Source organism: Pteronotus mesoamericanus, unplaced genomic scaffold (genome assembly GCF_021234165.1).
Source record: "Pteronotus mesoamericanus isolate MK-2021 breed Mesoamerican mustached bat unplaced genomic scaffold, CSHL_Meso_final scaffold_705, whole genome shotgun sequence".
Lineage (NCBI taxonomy): Eukaryota > Metazoa > Chordata > Mammalia > Chiroptera > Mormoopidae > Pteronotus > Pteronotus mesoamericanus.
Genome location: NW_026555326.1, coordinates 17,909,114 through 17,923,521, shown reverse-complemented (window position 1 = coordinate 17,923,521; position 14,408 = coordinate 17,909,114). Strand labels below are relative to the sequence as shown.

The 14,408-nt window shown below is 42.8% G+C and overlaps 1 protein-coding gene across 3 annotated transcripts in view; it reads left to right on the top strand.

Moving 5' to 3' along the window:
• Positions 1-14,206, top strand: part of PIP5K1A (phosphatidylinositol-4-phosphate 5-kinase type 1 alpha) — a 39,382-nt gene extending 25,176 nt beyond the window's left edge. For 2 of the 3 annotated variants that reach the window (XM_054563139.1, XM_054563138.1), the window contains 10 exons: positions 127-279; positions 992-1,291; positions 3,833-4,038; positions 5,393-5,476; positions 6,364-6,412; positions 6,609-6,693; positions 7,738-7,884; positions 8,070-8,199; positions 12,295-12,343; positions 12,627-14,206. In XM_054563139.1, the coding sequence (XP_054419114.1) occupies positions 127-279; positions 992-1,291; positions 3,833-4,038; positions 5,393-5,476; positions 6,364-6,412; positions 6,609-6,693; positions 7,738-7,884; positions 8,070-8,199; positions 12,295-12,343; positions 12,627-12,629 (1,206 nt within the window). In that variant the 3' untranslated portion in view covers positions 12,630-14,206. The remainder of the gene's footprint in view (positions 1-126; positions 280-991; positions 1,292-3,832; positions 4,039-5,392; positions 5,477-6,363; positions 6,413-6,608; positions 6,694-7,737; positions 7,885-8,069; positions 8,200-12,294; positions 12,344-12,626) is intronic. The other variant, XM_054563140.1, reaches the window with a different exon arrangement.
• The last annotated feature ends 202 nt before the right edge of the window (positions 14,207-14,408 follow it).

The window sequence follows — 14,408 nt, the reverse complement described above, 5'->3', positions numbered from 1 at the left end:
AGACCCTCTCTCTCCATAGCCTTACTCTAGTTTTATTTTGGAACAGAATTGCATCTGTCATTCATTTCTGGTTGGGTTGGTCCTGGTATTTCTGAACTTCTTGTTCTCTTTCTTTCTGGGCCCCAGTACTCCCTCTGCAGTGAGCCGCTGATTGAACTCTGCAATTCTGGGGCTAGTGGTTCCCTCTTCTACGTGTCCAGTGATGACGAATTCATCATTAAAACAGTCCAGCATAAAGAGGCGGAGTTTCTGCAAAAGCTGCTACCAGGATACTACATGGTGAGGGGAAGAGGAGCACTGGCTGTATGTGCTGCCCACTCCACTGCTGGACAAGGCTGGAAGGCTGTCTTCATTGGGGACAAAACGATGTCAGGGCTTCTGTCTTAAGAATATAGTTCATTTTTGGGCTTTTCACCCCATTGCTTTGCCTCTCTGTGGCTAAAAGGGGTTTTGTTTATGTGTCCTATTTTAAGTGTTATTTGGCTTGACTGTCCTACCCAAAGGCAAGATTCAATGGTGATTTTATTTTCTGTTCTTAGTCGAGCTCCTACACTGGAGTGTGGGGTTGGTTACTTCCCTTGATAATACTCTATCCAGTCTTATTCTGACTGATTGCTCTTGGAGGTTCTGGAAAAGTTAGGGAACTGTCCTTTGCCTCCCATTATACTCAGGAATACACTACACCAGGGCTAAGAGTTAAGACTTTTTCAATGCAGTCTTTTCTTAAACCTCTCTAAAAGAATATATGCATCAAACATTCAATATCCTGACTGATTCCTGTATTGGAGGGCCTGTGGCCCTGCTTGGTGATGGTCCCAGCATTAGACGCATTGGGAAATTTTAAACAAATAGAGTATGTGGTGTGGGCCTATGTGCAGACTGAATGTACCTGAATCCCAACTAACAAAGGAAGGTGGGTGGCAGCTTTTGCTCTTGATTTCACTGAAAATCAGCTAACTTGCTCTCCTACTTACTGTTTTCATGCCCTTAGAACCTCAACCAGAACCCTCGAACTTTGCTGCCTAAATTCTATGGACTGTATTGTGTGCAGGCAGGTGGTAAGAACATTCGGATTGTGGTAATGAACAACCTCTTACCTCGGTCAGTCAAGATGCATATCAAATATGACCTCAAGGGCTCAACTTACAAAAGGCGGGCTTCCCAAAAAGAGCGAGAGAAGCCTCTCCCCACCCTTAAAGACCTGGACTTCTTACAAGACATTCCCGATGGTCTCTTTTTGGATGCTGATATGTACAATGCTCTGTGTAAGACCCTGCAGCGTGACTGTTTGGTGAGTTTGTTGTATTTCCTTATCTCATAGACACAAAAATCTCAATCACTAAAACAGCTTGGTTGTTCTTAGTCATCAAATTTGTGGGAGATGAGACACTGTTCCTTCACTTCATAGGCCACAGACTTCATTTGAAACGATTTTTACATTAGATCATTGTTATGCCTTTACATTTTTACTTCCTCCTTTCCTACCTGGCTTTACTTTCTTCTCTACCTACCTTGGGCCTCATAATCATATTCTTTTTATTTTCATAGCAGCGCCATCATTCCTCAGGTATCAGTCCTGCTGATAAAATCATATAATTGCATGTATTGGCATCTCCACAGACGTATGAAAGCTGTCTCCACCTGGGCCCTTAGTTTCCCTCATCAGTCGATTTTCTGTTTCAGAGATTTCAGATGATTGTCACTCTCTTCAAACCACTTTTTTTTCATTTAAAAATTTTTTAAATATTAAATTTGTTGGTGTAATATTGGTTAATAACATAAATTTCGGATGTATAACTTTGTAATATGACACATGGACAGTCTATCATGTGCTCACCACCTGAAGTCTAGTCTCCTTCCATCACCATGTATCTAATCCCCTTTACCCTCTTTTGTTCTGCCCTCAAATCCCCTTTCCCTCTGGTAAACACCATTCTGCTTTCTGTATCTATGAATCTGTGTGTTTGTTTCTTTGTATGTTTGTTTTGTCAGACCGTTTTCTAACTTGCATCCCACAGCTTTGTTTCTCAACAAACCACTTCAACTTTCTATTCTGTTCTTTCCCTTTGTCTTGCCCCATTACCAATTTATAAACATATCTACACTCAACCATCCTTAATCTCCTTTCTTCCCAATGGGGTGGCTTATTCCAGGTCAGTCCCTTTTGCCCTCTATATCCATTTCCTTCTGTTTCGTTAAGATCCTGCTTCATAACTACTTGCTTCCTTTCCCTCCACTGGTTTCAGCCTCTACTGACTTTTCTTTTACATACAAACAAGTTAACCTCTTCTGTCTACATACAGGCAAGCTTACCTTTTCTGTCTTAAGGAAGCTTATCTCTTGTCTTCAAGTTAGAAGGATTTTTTTTTTTTAGTGTCTGCATTTAGTGATGCTTCTTTTTCCCCGTTTCCTTTCTCTTTTTCTATTTCTGCCTCAACTCACTATGTCCTGGCTTTTGTTCTCATCACTTCAGTTGAACCACTATCCCCAATGACTACTCAGATGCCAAATAGGGAGAACTTCTCGGTTCTTCCTTGAATTTTCTGAAGTGTTTGACATTAACTATTTTCACTTTTTATTTATTTTTTAATTTTCATTTCTTAAACATACTTTCTTTTGGTTTTTGTGACACCTTTCCCTGTTGGTTTTTCCCTACATCTCTGTTTTCTCTTGAATGGCTTTTGTAGGATCATCTTCCTCTACTCAGTCCATAATGTCCATCCTTTCCCTCCTTTGCTTATTCTGCATCTATTCCAGGATAATGCCTAATTTAGTTTGGCTCCTTCAGTATCAAAGACTAGAAACATATTGGAGCAGAGGGTTTTCTCGAACTGTACATAAGAATCAGTCCTGTTCTTTCTTCATCCCTTACCCACCCACCTACCAAAATGGTAGAACTGCAGCACCAAAGTGAGTTTATGGAACTGGTGGGAGTAAACCCTTTCCCACCCTGTTCTGGGGTGGGAAGAGCGTTGAGAACTATAGGGTATGACCCAGGCTCCATAATGTGACATAACAGACATGTCATTGTTTTGCCCCTTCCAGCCTCTCTAATTTGCCTCCTAGTCTTTGCATTTTATGTTCCAGCAATACCAAATTATACCTCCCTGTACGTATAACATGTTTCATACCTTCAGGCCTTGTAATAGTCTTTTCTTCCTTTGTGTACTTGGACTCATTTTATCATTTATCCTTCATAAACCTATGTATCACTTCCTGATCCCCTCTGTACTGCCCCTCAATCATGTAAGCACTTCCAGTCACATTAGACTGTGTTGTATTTACTTTTACATTTGTTTCTTTTCCTAAATTACAGTATCCTAAGGGGCAGAACTCTTAAATATCTTTGTATCCCTATAGGCAGGCACAGTACCTGCAGATGGTAGGAGGTGTTCAGTAAACATTGACCTGAATTGAAGTTGATTGCGTAAGGTCCTGCAGCAGATCTGCTCTGTCACAAAATGTACTCTTGCCAGACCCTCCTTGTGGATTCTTTACAGCACAAATATGTATTTCTCATACCTTTGAGAATATAATGCTGTTTTTGTGAAGAGATAAAAGAAAACAAACAAAGAGCATCTTGGGAGTTAGTTGCCTAATTTGTGTTTACTCAAAGGATAGAAAGCCTAGGGGATACAAATGAAGAGCAACCAGAGTAGGGTGATATGCCCTTCTCCAAGGGTAGGAGAGCAAAGGATAATTTTATGGTTAGCCCTGAAGGTTTACTATCTTCCATAATAATTGGATCAGGAAAGCTGTGAGATTCTGAAAAAAATCCTCAAAAAAATCCTCATACCTCCGAAGGCTCAGATCATGTTTTTCCTTCCATTAGGTGCTGCAGAGCTTCAAGATAATGGACTACAGCCTCCTGATGTCAATCCATAACATAGATCATGCACAGCGAGAGCCCTCAGGCAATGAAGCACAATACTCAGTGGACACTCGCAGACCGGCCCCCCAAAAGGCTCTCTATTCCACAGCCATGGAATCTATCCAGGGCGAGGCTCGGCGAGGTGGCACCATGGAGACTGAAGACCAGTGAGTGGGCTCAGGGGCACCAGGAAGGAGAGCATTTCTTTTTGGGGAAGGGATGTAGCTTCCGGGAAGGAGTAGCCTTGATTCAGCAGTGAAGTCAACAACATTAACATTTACAGGCTACAGAATGAGCTTTCTTAAGAATATATAAGGATGAACAAAAGAGTAACGGAAGCTTAGATACATGAAACAGGCTGCCAGCTGCCAGAAGGGAGAGTGGGGGATGGGATGAAAGATGGTGAAAGGATTAACCAAAGAACATTTATGCACAACCCATGGACAAGGACAACAGTATGGGTATTGACTTAGGGGAGAGGAAGAGGGGTTTGGTGATGGGGGAAAGCAGAAAAAGCAGGAACAACTGTGATAGAATAAGTAAAAATAAATAATATATTTTTAAATATATATATATGGAAAGGAAGATGTCTTAAATTTGGGATTTGTGGTACAACTGGGAAGGAGAGCTATTCAAAATTAAGAGACTTTTTTAAAAATTCACCCAGAGTCTTAGACACATGGTTGCAAATTATATTAGAATTTCATCAAAACCAATATACTATAAACTTTCGTGGAAGGCATCTCTCTTACCATAATGGATCCATGAGGATGTATAGTTACTGAAAAACCACAAATGTTCTTTAATTTTTTTTTAAGACAACTTTTTCAGTTTATCTTTATTTTTATTTTAGAGCAAGGAGAAATGAGGAAGGGAGGGAAACATCGGTGTGAGAAGAAAACATTGATGAGTGTCCACTTAGTATTGTGTCTTTGGCAAACGCAGCCATATGCCCTGACCAGGAATAGAACCAGCGACCTTTCAGTTTATAGGACAGTGCCTAACTAACTGAGCCACACTGGCTGGGGCTCATTTTTGAGATATCCTTTAATAGGACTCAAGAAACATGTCTTAGTCCTGGCTGGGCAGCTCAGTTGGTTAGAGTATGGTCCTGATATGCCATGGTTGTGAGTTCGAACCCTCATCAGGGGACATGGAAGGATCAACCAATGAATGCATGAATAAGTGGAACAACATATAGTTGTTTCCCTCCCTCTCCCTTTCTTCTCTCCTCTCTCTAAAATCAATAAATAAAAATAACAAGATGAGTGTCTTAGTAGGCTTAGATTTAAATATGGAAGTAGTGAGGAAGTTCAGTATTAATTGGGGAAACATCCCAAAATTGCTGAGTAAGAGTGATTTTAGATTCTCTTTGGTGGAATTGGGGTGGACATACTCCAGAGTGGTTGGGATCAGAGGAAGGCTCTCTCTCTTCCCCAATTGATGGAAGGTGGGACAGTTACATTTAGTTACCTGCTAGACAAAGGATTTTCTTAACTCTTTCCTTCTTGTCTTCCTCAGTATGGGTGGCATCCCTGCCCGGAATAGTAAGGGGGAAAGACTGTTGCTTTATATTGGGATCATTGACATTCTGCAGTCTTACAGGTGAGAAACATGGATTCCAAGTTAGGGGGCAGAGTGGATGTAGATAACCACTGATTTCTCTTTTAGATGGGTTTGTCACCAAGTTCTTCCTGAAACAAGAACAGTCAGTTGTGATCTGGCTGCTCATCTCCTTAATGCAAGCGGTGATTTATGTTCTTGATTTTTGCTTGTCTCCTGACTTCCTTATAAGCCCCACCACCTTCTCAAACATAACAAGTACCTCTGCAGAAAGCTGAGTCAGTTCCTGGAAGCACCAGGATAGAATATACCGTCTGTCTGACTTTCTGAAAAACCTGTGAGATGAGTCATGCTCCACATTGGGATACCCCTGGAAACATGCTGCCCTTTTCCATGGAGGAAAAACAAGAGGGTCACTGTGTTTTGTAAAAAGTATTAATTACCTGAACTAAGGGGTAGTGAGGTGATGGTGAGGGAAGAGCTGGAATATTGGACCCCAGTTTTGCTCCTGTAAGGTTTCAGGTACTAATGAGGACTGGACAATGCTTGGTTTATTAATTCAGCATATTATCATCCAGTTTTAACCCCTTTCTTGCAGGCTTGCTCATCTATTCATCCAGCTATTCTTTTACAATAAATATGCTTGTCCCTGATTTGCCAGGGATATATTAATTACCCTTTTCTCTTGGGGTGACTACCCTTTTCTCTTGGGGTAACTAACCTACCTAGAAACAGCTTTGATCTCCATGCTGCGTAAGCACTGCTGCGTCCATTCTTTGGAAAGCCAGCCTAATAGTGGCAGTATTTTCCCAGCCTGTCTCTTTTTAAGTGTTTCCATTACCATTGTCTCTCTAACTCCCTAAAATAAAAAAGTGTAAGGTCATTATTTAAAAACTATGCAAATGCATCACATGCGTTTTTCTTGACAGGTTTGTTAAGAAGCTGGAGCACTCTTGGAAAGCTCTGGTACATGATGGGGTGAGTAGCAGTCAGCTGACGGCTCTTCTGCCTCCCTTCTGATTTGCTCCCCTCATTTTCTTCTCATCTCATTTCATTTGTGGGTTCTATACTTCTGCTAGGGTCGCAGCCTAGGGAATATGGTCCTTGGACTAGAGGTCCTCTTACTGGACCTCCCCCATCTCTTAACTCTGCAGCCATCTCTTCTGCTCCACAGGACACCGTATCAGTGCATCGCCCAGGGTTCTATGCTGAACGGTTCCAGCGCTTCATGTGCAACACAGTTTTCAAGAAGATACCCTGTAAGTGGCTTCTACCAGATGAACCCCCAATGGCTCCCTTGCACCAAGAGATGGGGGGCAGGATACCTCTGTCAGGGAACTGCCAAAGCCAGAGGCGTCTCCTGTGCTACCCTCATCCCATGAGAGCTGCTGCCCGTCATGTCAGTCATTCTGTCTGTGCCAGTCATTTCCAAGTTGCTGCTTTCCCCCTGGCTCTCCCTACATGTGTCATTGAGGTGAGGGGCATTTCTGGGAAATTAGCAGGGCTGTAAAAAATGTGGGTGTAGGATCCGTGTCACAGGCCAAGATAGGCAGAGTCAGACTTTCATGGACAAAGATACTACCAGTGTTCTATTTTCTGTTTATCCAATGCCAAGGAGTTTTCAGACTAGGTTCAAATGATTGGAGAAACACTTACTGATTTCTGCTTAGCAGGTGTTCTTACTCTCTCCCCTCAACTTTCTTGGTTGAGAAGTGCCAGTGTTCTTCTTTCTGAACTTTTCATGCTGCTGCCACTGGTAAATTACAGCTCGTCCTTCCTATCTGCCCATCATAGACATCCCTCAGTGAGTCAGAGAGGACCTAAGCATGCCACACAGTTTTGAGAAACATGGGAAATCCTTTCACACTGTTTTCAAAGTGACGTATAACAGGTGTAAAGTATCATCATAGTGCTGTGTGCGTAAATGCTATGAGGATATAGTGTGAAAGGGTCATCTTTGTCAGGTTTAACTGAAGGATACTGTTAAAGAACAGGGGATTATGAAATAGAGAACAACCCGTCAGGTGGAAGCAAAGCTATTAAGGTTGCTTGTAGGAGGGGAGAGATATATGTATGTTGCCTTTCCTCTAGATTCTCTGCTTCTTTACAAAATGAAGTGAACTGAGATGTCCTGTCCCCTAAAGAGTAGTTCGTAGAGCCTGTCTGTGTTGACGTTGACCCTTTTTCCTGCTTTGCACAAAAACAACTTTGTGTTTGTGTTGGGCCGCTAGCAAGTTGTATCTTTGTCTTGGTGACGGTTTCTGAGGTGGGTGCTAAGTAGGCTCTCTCTTTCCCTTTTGAAGTGAAGCCCTCTCCTTCCAAAAAGTTTCGGTCTGGCTCATCTTTCTCTCGGCGAGGAGGCCCCAGCGGCAACTCCTGCATTACTTACCAGCCATCGGTCTCTGGGGAACACAAGGCACAAGTGACAACAAAGGCGGAAGTGGAGCCAGGTCAGCGCCAGGGCTGGGGTTCCCATGTGATTGGGCACTCTCTCCCTTCCTTCTGAGTCCTTATTTACCTAGGACCTCTGCTTCCCATTCCTGTCCAGGTTGCTACGTATTTTTCCCTATATTTCCCCCACCCCATTTTCTTTTCTTTTTTATTTATTGATGTTCTTCCCCTTTCTTTTTTCCAGGCGTCCACTTCGGTCGTCCTGATGTTTTACCTCAGACTCCACCTTCGGAGAAAATCAGTGAGGTCTCGTCTATTCCTGACCCCTGTTTTTCACCTGTAGTTGGAGAGACTTTGCAAATGCTCTCTACAAGGTTGGTTTCCTTGCCCCTTTCTCCATATGGTCTCATCTCTTTCTTCAGGTCCTTGGGAACCTTCATAACTCTGTTTGTTTTTTTTCCCCAGAGATCATTGTCTTTTGCTCTTCACTAGATTTTATTTTAGGTTCATCTTCCCTCCTCTTCAGTGATTTAGAAAAGTGTGTCAGCATCTCTCTATCTTTAGGGAGCGGGGAGAAGCCTTTGTGTGCAGACTTTCTGATACTCAGTCAAAATACCCTAACTAGACTTTCATCTCCTGGTGAGTTAAGTGAGTTCTCAACTTATGATGTAGGACTAGAAAGATTCCTGGGCAGCGAAGACAATGAATAGTCAGTCTTTTAAAAAGAATCCAGTATAAAGGTTGTGATTTAATTTTGTTAGCTAGTGTGTTAATTATCTATTATATCAAAACTTAGTGGCTTAAAATAACAAACATACGTCATAGTTTCTGTGGGTCAGGAATCTGGGTGCAGCTTAGCTGTATCGTCTGTCTAAAGGTCTTGCATGAACAGGTAGTCAAGCTGTTGGCTGGGGCTAGGGTTATAGGAAGGGAGAGATACGTATGTCTTCTTTCCTCTAGGTTCTCTGCTTCTTTCCAAAATGAAATCATCTGAAGGCTCATTTCTAAAAAGTTCATTTATTTGGCTTTGGGCAGGATTCAGTTCCTTGTGGGTTGCTGGACTGAGAGCTTTAGTTCCTTGCTGGCTGTGGGCCTCAGTTCTTTGTCACATGTTCCATAGGACGACTCAGACAGCTGGCTTCCCTTAGAGTGCATGTACCTAAGCAGAAGCCACATTCTTTTTATCATCCAGTCTCAGAATTGATGTCCAACCACCTGCACTGCATTCTGTTTACTAAATCTAACCCACACTCAAAAGGAAAGGCTTACACACTGTGAATACCAGGAAGGCAGGGATCATTGGGGGCCATCTTAGACATCACCTATTATTATTCACCCTCTGACCTCTAGTGATTCACGTCCCTCCATGTGCAAAATTCATTTCCTTTCATGGTGTCCAAAAGTTTCATCCCATTATAGCATCACCTCACAGTACAGAAATTTGTCTTCTAAATTAGCTCCAGATTTGGGTGAGCTTCCCAGGTAGTGTTCCTTGAGTGCTGTTCCTCCCATTTGTGGACTTGTGAAACTAAAGGAGACAAGCTGCCTTCTCACCACCCACCCAGCGTACAGTGGTGAGAGAGACATTAGATAACCCCTACACACATTCCTATACAAAAAGGGGAGCATGGAAAACAGAGAAATCACTAACCCATAGCTACCTAAAATACAGCAAATACGGGAGTTTCTTTATCATGTCTCAGAGCATGGGGATAATTCTCCATGGCTCTTGGCTCTGCCCTTTGGACTCTTGGTTTTGCTTCCTTGAGTCTTCCTTTATCAAGAAAACGAGAACGCCTTTGCAGCTGAGTGGTTTCCTCAGCCTGCATCTTGCCAGTAGAATTTTGGTGATCCAGTGGTTCCTTTCATTTTGCACTGTTTGTATTCCTTTCAGTCCAAGCTGGTGATGTTTCTGCTGATACTATACTCAAAGATTTTGTGGGCCTCCTGTGAATCTCATTGGGGTTTACTCCATTAAATAAAAGCCGTACCTACAAATACTTTCTTGATAAGCCCTATGCTTCTTAGAGATCCTATTGTTGAGAGGGCCTGTGAGATATACCCTCATTCCTTTTTAATGTTTTGAGTTGCTTTTTCTGTATGACTGAATAGTATTCTGAAACATCAACTTTGATTTTTCTGAGGCCTTAAAATATTTTACAGTCATACACTTGATTTCATCTTAGACTACATTTTCCTGGCATTGCCTTAGATTTTATCCTTGCTCTGAAGCCATTTCTTCCTCCTCCTCCTCCCTCCTCCCTCCTCCCTCCTCCCTCCTCCCTCCTCCTCCTCCTCCTCCTCCCTCCTCCTCCTCCTCCTCCCTCCTCCCCCTCCCCCCTCCTCTCCCTCCCCCTCCTCCCCCTCCCCCTCCTCTCCCTCCTCCCCCCCCCCCCCTTTTTAGATTTTATTTATTTTTAGAGAAGGGGGAGGGGAAGGAGATAGAGAGGGAGAGAAACATCGATTGGTTGCTTCTTGTGCGCTGATCTGCCACCCAGGCATGAGTCCTGACTGGGAATCAAACCATTGACCTTTCATTTCACAGGCCAGCGCTCAGCTCACTGAACCACACCAGCCATGACTGAAGCCATTTCTTAATTTTAGCATTGTTTGCTATCTAGAAAGGCTCAGAATTTTCAGAACCATCGAGTCCTGGTTTTTTGTTCAATAATCCTCCTCCTCTTATTTTTCTTCTCTCATATTTTACCATAAGCATTAAGAAGAAATCAGCCGTGGCTGGTGTGCCTCAGTGGATTGAGTGCCAGCCCACAAACCAGAGGGTTGCCAGTTTGATTCCCAGTCAGGGCACATGCCTGGGTTGCAGGCCAGATCCCCAGTTGGGGGCATGTGAGAGGCAACCACACATTGATGTTTCTTTCTCCCTCTCTGCCCCTCTCTCTAAAAATAAATAAATATCTTTAGAAAAAGAAGAAGAAGAAATCAGATGGCACTTTGGGCACATTGCTTAGAAATCTCCATAGCAAGATCACCCAGTTTATTAGGCACATGTTCTACTTTGCACATAACTGCAGATGACATTTTGCTAAACTTTGTTCGACTACACTGCAAGGATCTGCTTTCCTTCATTTTCTAATAATAGTTTTATTCTTTGCCATGGACTGTGTCGCTCAGTTGGTTGGAGCATTGTCCCATACAGCAAAAGCTTGGGGGTTCGATTCCTGGTTGGGATGCATGTGGGAGGCAACCAATTGATGTTTCTCATGTGAATGTTTCTCTCCTTTCCTCTCTAAAATGAATAAACATTTTTAAAAAGAGGTTTTTTTCTCACTTTCCTTTCAGCTCTCACTAGCAACCCCCTTAAAGTCCAAGATTATGTAGTATATTCAGGGCACTTTTAAACTTTCATTAAAATTCTCTCAAAGCCCATTTCCTTCTTCCAGAGCCACTTCCACATTTTAGATTTTTATTACAGAGGCATTTCATTTGCAGGCATATTATTATCTATTGTTGTGTGACATACTACCCTAAAACTTAGTAGCTAAAAACAGCAAACACTTATTATCTCATATATTATGTGGCTGAAGAATCTAGGTGTGGCTTTGCTGGGTGCTTTTGGCTCAAGGTCTCTCAGTCATGCTGTTAGCCAGGGCAGTGGTCTCATCTGAAGGCTTACCCAGGGGAGCCTTCCAAGCTTATGTAGTTGTTGGCAGGATTCAGTTCCTTGTAGGCTGTTGGACTGAGGGCTCAGTTCTCTGCTGGTTATTGGCCCATGGTGCTCCCTAGGTTCGTTGTTACATGGTCCTCTCATAGGGCTGCTGACACATGGCAACTAGCTTCCCTCATAGCAAACAGGTAAGAGAGCACGTGCCCTAGAGGAAGCTATTGTCTTTTTGTAACGTAACCTCAAAATCGACATCCTTATCACCTGTACTATATTCTGTTCAGTAGAAGAAAAACACTAAATCCAGCCCACAGTCAAGAGAAGAGAATTACACAGTGGCATGAATATCACAGTGGCAGGCAGCAGTGATCATTGGGTGCCTACCATACTTGGGGATTGAAGACAGAAAAAGATAGTATTAGGAAATATTTCATAGTTTCAAGAAACTAAATAGTTAATTAAAATAATGTGTTTCTGCCCTGGCTGGTGTGGCTCACTGGATTGAGTGCCAGCCTGCGAACCAAGGGTCCCCAGTTCAATTCCCATTCAGGGCACATGCTGGGTTGCAGACCAGGTCCCCAGTGTGGGGCGTGCAAGAGGTAACCACACATTAATGTTTCTCTCCCTTTCTCCCTCCCCCTCCACTAAAACTAAATAAATCTTTAAAAAATAAAATAAAAGAATGTGTTTCTAAGTCTAGTAGCTTCTTAGCCTCTTCTTTCTGAATCCTGAATTGATTCTGAAGTGAAGTAGGGAGAAGCAGTATGAAATTAGACTTGAGAAGACAGTCTTTTTCTTTTTTATCTTCTAATTATTCTTCTGCTTTCATTTTTTCCCCTCCTGTTAGTTCAGACCTCTTGGAAAAGCTTGAAATTGAAGAATCAGAGTTCACCCATGTGAGTGTCTGGGATGTGGGGGAGGTAAATGCTACAAAAAGTATAAAGAGGATGTGCTGCTGGAGTGTGGAGCAAGGTGTTAATTGGCAAAGTTAGAGCGAGTAGGTGCCCTTTAATTCTTGCTTTTGAAAATTTTGATGCGGTACCTTATATTAGGAAATTGAGGCTGACAAGGAAGAATACTTAACTTTGCCAGCCAAGTTGAAATTAACTTCGATTCCTTTGCTACTTTCGTACTTAGTAGTACTCCTCATTCTTAACTTGACACCCTTTCCTTTTTCAGTGAGCAGAAGACCTCCGAAGATTCTACCATCTCTGCGATCCCAAGATGTCAGCCCTTGCCCCAGCAATGCTGAGTTTTCTTCTTGGTCATCAAAAAAGGAGTGTACTGGAGGCTAGGGGAGCTCTCCAACTCCTTTCTGAAGAAGAACCTCTTCTCCTTCCCCTTCCTCATGAATGGGCATTAGTGCCTCAGACAGTCGAGGACACCAGCATCCTCTCCACTCCCAAGTTGGGTGGCGTGAGTTTTCAACTGGCAAACCTTGGCTTCCACAATTGAATTTTTTTTACACCCCCATTCTTCATGCTGGAAATGGGGTTGCTGGACTTAATAGTTTTCTTCCCTCTCATCTACTTGTCACCCGGAGCTGGACTCTCAATTTCCTCAGGACAGACTGGCTGGCACATTATTCTTACCATAGCTCTTTTTTCTGGAAGAAGATCCCTATAAACTTTGGAAAGGTTTTCTGGGGAGTGAAGGTGTTTAACCACCTTCCAACCTTTTTTCCCCTTTAAAAAAGGAAAAGAAAAAACAGTGCACAGCACATAATTTTAAGCCAGACAGTTTCAGATCCGAACTCCAGAAGTGTCGGAGAGATGCTTATTCATAGGGTTTCCTCTGAAGATCCCTGGCGTTTGAGAAGCAGCAGTGTAGTGGTTGCTCTGTCTGGAGTAGCTCCTCTTTAACTCCTCCTCTCTTGATGAATTTCTTAAGACTGAAGGAATGGAGAGAGTGGGACATGGGGTAATCTTTACCCCTTTTGTTAAAACAGTGGCGCGCTCATGGGGCTAGGAGAGCAGTGCCCTTTTAGGCATGGTCCTCCTCACTGCCAGGCCATAATGATTGTTACTATTTTGCAATTTGAAATATATTGTGGCGGTTTTTCTAAATATGAAGACATCAAATGAATTTTAGATCCTTCTCCAAAGGAGGTTTTTTTTCCTTGCACTTCCCACCATTTCCAACAGTGTTCTGCTGTTCATGGATGTGAGGTGGAGACGGGGTCACCTGTGTCTGTTTAACAGGCAGTTCATATCTATGAGGCTTGAGAAGATCTCTTAAACTCATGGGAGCCAACACATTCTTGCCTTGGCAAGGTCGCTGCTGTGCCCCATGTCCCGCCCTTCATGCAGAGAACTTGGAGATGGGGGCTTATATAATCCCTCTCCTCCTCATCTCCAAGAGTTACAGTTCTCCATTAGATCCTCCTACTCCTGTCAGGGGAAGGAGGGTACTTGGCATCTCAGGCAGATTGTTCAATTCCCACACTATCCCCTCTTCATCCCAGCCGACCTAGTAGGTTAGCCTGTACCCCAAGTAACTGTCTATATTAGACACCCCCAGCCAAATTCTGGCTGCCTGTCTTTGCTGCCATGTTCTTTTTTACAAGAATGAAAGAAACAATTCTTGCTATTTTTTTCATAATTTACTATTTATGATGTATTTAAGTGTTTTATTCAAGACAGAGTTCTGTAGGGGGTGGGAGGGAATATTTGAGGGAGGCTGGGTCTTAGGGAAGGGAACAGGGGAATCAGCATTTTTATGAAGTGTCACTATTTGCCTCTCCTTTGTATTGTTCAGAAATGGCAAATGCAATATAAGTGAGAAAAATCTGGTTTTAATGTATTAAATTTTCATCAGTTATTTAGACCTCTTGTTTCTTCTTGGTTCTTTTTTGTATAGCATCTCTGCACCACCACCCAGGCTCAGGTGTTCCTGTTGCCCTGGACAAATGCATCCTGTCCAGTTTCCCTCGCTTCAACTTCAGTCTAACTCAAGCTGAGG